The following is a 6,000-nucleotide window of genomic DNA, read 5'->3' as shown; positions in this document are numbered from 1 at the left end:
ATCTGTGTTTGTAGCACCACCACCAGTACACCTATAAGGGAAAAAAATGCTTCAGAACACCAATGTAAACTTTACCAAGAGCCATATTTTACATTCATTAAAGCAGAAATTAAAGACAACTTTGTCTTAAAAAAATTACAACATAATCTTGGGGCCGAAAATGCTGGACACAAGTGAGCCGACAATGATGGTACAATTCTGTTTCTCAGTGGGTTTGTTGACTGACACGGCTTTGTAAGCGTCTCTGCACAGGTTGCACACTAACGGCATTTTCCTCTATAGTTTTCAGTTTTGTTCAGATATTTTCCATCCATTTCTATTTGTATACTTAACACGGATGTGGTGTTTAATGAAGCTGGGAGTCTGGGTATAGCTGGGGAGAGTTACTTGGCTGGATTTCTGCCTTTGAATTTTCTGCTAAAGAGATAACTGTATTTCATGAGATGTTGAAGCCTCCACTGTAGGCACAAAAACATGATGAAAAAAAACTTACCTAAAGCTCATCACGAGGCTATCACCCCACCACGCAAAGACACAGAAAATAGCTAGAAAGTCACCTTTTTAACTTCAAAAAAAAAAAAAAAAGTAGAAATAAATGTACTGGAAGGTGAAAACAAATGCTGTCAAAAGCCTATATTTACAAATGGATAAAAACACAAAGGTATTACTACTGCCTGACGATGGCGACATGCCAGAAGAATCTGAGAGCCACCTATTGCCTTGGTTCTATATTTGATTACCAAAACCCAACAAAAGAACCAAAAAGTGATCTCTTAGTAGCGGTGGATTGTACAACCTCGCCGATGAAAGTGGTGTTCTCTAGGCAATCGGCAAACACCTCCCATTTAGCCGCCTTTGCTGATTTGAGGCATAGCAGAATTTTCTGTGGTGATTTTTCTTTATTGATTTTTACACAAATCTTAATAACAATTGCACATTTAGAAAGACTGTGATGATTAAGAATAAATATGTGTGGTTTGACCAGGAGAGAGTGGGACAAGGCTCCACAAGCCCTTTGAGGGACGCAAGGTCTTTACTTAAAGAGTGCAACACCACACTTCTCTCAGTTTCTGATGTTGTCTTCAGCTCTTTCAATCCCAAAAGCCTTACGGGAGACAAGTCACAAGGAGAAATGCCAGATATCACCGGCATGAAGAGAGCAGTCCGTGAGCCAGGCTCAGGGGATGACCAGCCAGCGGGCTCGTGGTGGTCCTGGACCGGCTCCTGCATCAGAGCGCGGAGGCCGTGACCGAGTGGCTGCCCTCCCTGGCCGTCTGCATGCCCTTGAACGCCAGCGAGGCGGGGATGTCGCAGCTGTGAGGGGACAGCGGGGTGCCTCCAGCATGCTGCCAGCCGTGGCTGGCCATGTAGCCTGATGGGGCGGCACTGTACGTCATGTAAGGTGACACTTGGGCTGGTGTGGCGTAGGGAGGCATGGCTGGCGCTGACACAAAACTGCTGACAGCTGGGAGGCCGTTGGGTGCCTGAAAGGAAAGGGAAAAACGTTTCTAAGAGAGTAAGACACAGTGGATCTGCTGTAAAAGAAGCTGCCCTCAGATGCTGCCCTCAGAGACTTTGTACAAGAACCAGAGCCAGTGATGCCCGCGGGACACCCATAACCACTCCCCTGGATTTCAGGGGCACAGTGACCCCCTTGTGCTTTGCTTTTAAGACCAGCTACCCTGCATCAGCCCTGCACACCTCTCCCAGCAGCCTGTCCCAGTCAGTGACCAGCCACAGATGTTTAGGGAACACACACCGAGAGCAGGGGAGGAACTGCCAAGCCCCCCCATACGCCCTCCCGCCTTCCCACAAGCTGTTGTTCAGGGACTCCTTAAGCTCATGGTTGCATCTAATCATTACATTTAAGAGCTACTGCTGGAGCTATTTGTGACGTGTTTGTCCCATCTCTCTCACTGAGCACCTTCATCTTTTTGGCAATGAGTCCCATGGCTTGGAGCAGGCGGGCTGTAATATTGACCCACCTTCCCCAAATTTTGCATGGGGTGTTGGCCACTGTGGTGAGGCCGTGCTGTGACGGTTTAAGCTGGGTGTGCAGTGACCACAGCCATACCAGCTGCAGGAGAGACAGACCCATCCCAGCACCTCGCCTACCCCAGCCCTGAAGGAGGGTGGGCTCAGCCCTGAGCTGCAGCAGGCAGGCACGGGCATGGATCCCGATGCAACGCTCCCTGGAGCGGAGAGGCAACAAGCAGCCGGGGGGGTGGGAACATCTTAAACTCTTCGGTAACTGTTTGCTCAGAGCATGAGTCAGAACTATAGTACTATTATTATTGATGATGTCTGTTAAAAATCTGTTTTCTAGGTACTCGGGATATAACCTTGCAAATGTTCTTTGCTCACAGCTTCTCCTGGTTTCAATAGGGCTTCTGTGCACAAAACAATTGCACGGCTGGGTCCTTTCCTGCGAGCTATTTTCCTAGGTCCTTCCATAGGCTGGGGAGAAGGTTTCTATTTAAATAGAGAAGGGAGAGTCCTTCAGTCTGCCACGGTAGGATTTCACAATGAATGACTCCTTATTTAAATAAAAAGTGTTCAGTGGTTTATTTCACACCCTGTAAATGCTTCTTCAGCAGAACATGTACAAACCAAGACCATTTATCTTGCTTAAGTTCCGATTTGTGTAGTGTTTATGTTTTAGGGTTTGGGGTGGTATTTTTTTCCCAGAAACGTTTCCTATCTGAATATGAAAGAACAGGTATCGATTCAACAAATCATGTAGCATCTGCCATTTTTAATCACCTGGTAGAACTGGACCTAACCTGGATAGTGCAGAGTTAAGAAATGAAAGAGACTTTTGTTTCTGCAAAAACTTCACATGAAGTTAACATTTCACTTGTTCAATTCCTGTCTGGATTGCACCTGCCTAAATTTCCAGTATTTACCACCATAAGGCACTGGCCTGGTTTCAGGCTCATGAGTTTCCTACCAGTGTAAGTCACAGTTCTGCTGGACTGTTCTCTCATTGCCACTTGGGAAACCAAGCAGTAATCCTGCCGGAGTCAATATAAGCATGTACAGCAATCTAAAACAGCAGGAGGCAGTGACAGGATCCCAGCCACAAGCCTCCGATAGGTATATTAATTAGTACAGAACATACAGCTGCAGCAGCAACGTAATTGTCATTCCAAATCCATAAACACTTTGTTGAAGCTGAACTTCCCTTATTCTTTTGAAAATCCAAATACGTGACCTGACCTTCAACTCCAATTACACATCCCCTACTGTGTCTCAGAATTACACTTTAGCCTCAGCTCTAAATATCAGTGTTTGCAACAATGCTAATTAATAAAAACCTTCAAATAATTGCACTGTAAATTAGTACATTTCTTAAATCACATGGAAAATTATTTCACTGAATTTACTGGAAAGTAAAAAGTGTGACAGGCCCTAAAAAGCTGCTGTTCTCCAAGCTCCCTGCCTATTCCACTCTGTAAAGTGCTTTTCAGAAGAACGTGAAACAAGAAAAGAACACCTCTCTGTTTTTCCTAACAAACAGCAACAAAAAGCTTTTCACAGAGGCAGTAGAGGCATTAGAGCCATTTTGTAACACTGGGACGTCAAGAGCCACAAGCCAAAGGGATCCTGCATAGAGAAGAACTACAGAAACCCTGAAGGGGTGCTGGAAGGAGAAAAGGGGCAAGTCCCTGAAGAGTCTTATAGCCATTGTGGCAGCACAAACGTCCAGCCCCTGAGGCTCGGAAGAGGTTTTTTTGGACTCTGTGAGGCCACCCTGCTCCTCCAGGCTTGCCCATTCCCAAGCAGGCTGGTACCAAGCAGTGGGCTCAAGGATGTGCCTGGAAGCCCCATTTTAAGTCGGATTCCTCACTATGAGTGGTCGTGTCCCGTGAACCCTTGGCTGTGCTTTTGAAAGGATTCCTCCTAGGCCACAGAGAAGGCACATGTCTCTCCAGCTTCCTGTGTTGTCACTGCTCCCCTCTACCACGTGTGGCTCTGGGAAAAGCCAGAGTCCTCATCTGCCACAGAGAAGAAGAGAAAATGCTTCCCATATGTTGTACAGACTGCCATGCTGTAGGATGCTCTCCAACCGCTGGCACTTCCTCTTAGAGCTCTTTAGAAAAGGCAGATGCTCTAACAACATCTCGTCTGAGGAAGAATAAGACTGTAAATGCATCCTTCAAAGTTGTGCATAGTGCTGCATTATGCCAAGGCAAAATACTGCTCAATGCAATCACTTTGCCAAGCACCTCTCCCCACCCCATCATCACAGGCCAAGAGTACATGGGTAGTGCTACCTGTGAGAAAGGCAACTTTTGGTCTTCAAGAAATTACTTCCTGCTATGTCCAAACATCATGTCCGGGCAAAAAAAGTCCCTGGAGCTGATGACTGTGTCTGTACATGTAAATAAAACAGACCAGAGCCAATTCTTTGGCCCTCAGGGTGAGCAGCACCATGCAATAGTCAGCCCTACGGCTGTCCTCTCTTCTGCCAGAAACAGGGTGGCCTCGTCCACACAGCCTGTCGGGCAGGGTCCCTGGGCTGTGCCCTGCCTGACCCAATGCTGGGGCAGAGGCTGATCATGTGCTAGTGGGCACAGGCTAGATCTGTGCCAGGCAACGTGCCAACAAGCCACCTCTTTGCTGGTCCACCGATGCTCGAGCCCATGTCCTGGCCTCCTGCAGCTCCTACAGACAAGGCTGCCAGGGGTTTCTCAGCAACCAGAGACTGATCACTTTGCATGATTTGGGGCATGCTCCTGAACAGCTCATATTAACTCAGGGACTGTTGATGAATATTTAATCCAATCATATATATGTTCCTCTACTTCTATTTATCATTGTGTGGCCTTCCTTAGTATGGTCTTATGGCATGAAGTAAAATGAAAGTCTCTGAACTATAACTAATGGAGAAGCCCTAGTTTGTTACTGAGTTACATTGGAGGTGCTACTTGGGTTGTTACTGATAACTGTTACAGATGGGACCTGACTAAAGGTTCGCTAGTTTTTGTAAAAGCTTAATTTAAAAGAATACCTGTCCTGATTTATAACAGACAGAACAACCCTTTTACCCACCCACCCCACCCACCCTTTAGGTAAATTGCAACTGAGATAACTGATGTTTTTATAGTGTCTAACTATTTTAAATGTGAGAAAGATCTTGCCCTAACTACTGAGGGCAGGACATGGAGGCAGTTGGGTTGGGACCGCCAGTTGCGACCTGTCAGAGGCCACCAATGCTGGAAAGCTGTTGTTGCTGCCTCACTGAATTAATGAATCATTCTTATTTTAGTTCCAGTGCTATAAAGCTTTACCACTCAAAACCATGATGATGTGAATGCCAGTAGGCGCCTTCAGCCAGCCAAGCAGGCGGCACTGGGACGGGTAAGGACTGGCCTGGCGTGTAGCGCAGTTCTGCTTCAGGGAAGGTTTGAGCCATACCCGCAAAGCAGCCAGAGGCCTCCTCTGGTCCAAATCTAAAGCTGAGGGGATAGAGAAAACTTCACCTTATGTGATTTAAAACTATGGTACTCAAAAAAACCCCCCTGATTTTCATCTCTGACTTTCATCAGTGAAGGACTTGACCCAATAATTTTAACCACAAGAGTTAAACTTGTGTTTAACTTCTAAACAGCTTTAGATACAATGTGTAGGTTATCAGAAGGGTTGAATCTTGTCTGTCAATCTGGCACTTTTTACAAACATGACATTCACTTAAAATAAATGGAGGGGATTAAGTTCCATGACCCTGTATATCCTGGATGAATAATTCATCCTGCAGTATTTCAATCAGAGGAAATGAACACCAAAATCTAAACATTCATAATTAGGAGTGCGAGAACCCCATGGTGTTTATGGATTTTTAAAACCCTTAGAACTTGTTTTAAGTGCAGAGCTTCTTGAACCTGGTTTTTAAGTTTTATAAATATTTTTTTTCTTAATTTAAACCATTGCTTTTCAAGGGAAATCTAATTTTTAAAGCAAACAAACAAACATGTAGTTCTAACTGCACAAGAAATT

The 6,000-nt window shown here is 45.5% G+C and overlaps 1 protein-coding gene across 1 annotated transcript in view; it reads right to left on the bottom strand.

The window, feature by feature from the left end:
* Nucleotides 1-1,229: 1,229 nt before the first annotated feature.
* PAX9 (paired box 9) overlaps nt 1,230-6,000 on the bottom strand; it is a 31,065-nt gene continuing 26,294 nt past the window's right edge. Inside the window, exon 10 of the mRNA XM_076343520.1 lies at nt 1,230-1,484. Within this exon, the coding sequence (XP_076199635.1) occupies nt 1,230-1,484 (255 nt within the window). The remainder of the gene's footprint in view (nt 1,485-6,000) is intronic.

The sequence above is a fragment of the Aptenodytes patagonicus genome, chromosome 7 (assembly GCF_965638725.1).
Source record: "Aptenodytes patagonicus chromosome 7, bAptPat1.pri.cur, whole genome shotgun sequence".
Classification (NCBI taxonomy): Eukaryota; Metazoa; Chordata; class Aves; order Sphenisciformes; family Spheniscidae; genus Aptenodytes; species Aptenodytes patagonicus.
The sequence above is the reverse complement of the archived record's forward strand: the minus strand, read 5'-3'. Positions and strand labels throughout refer to the sequence as shown.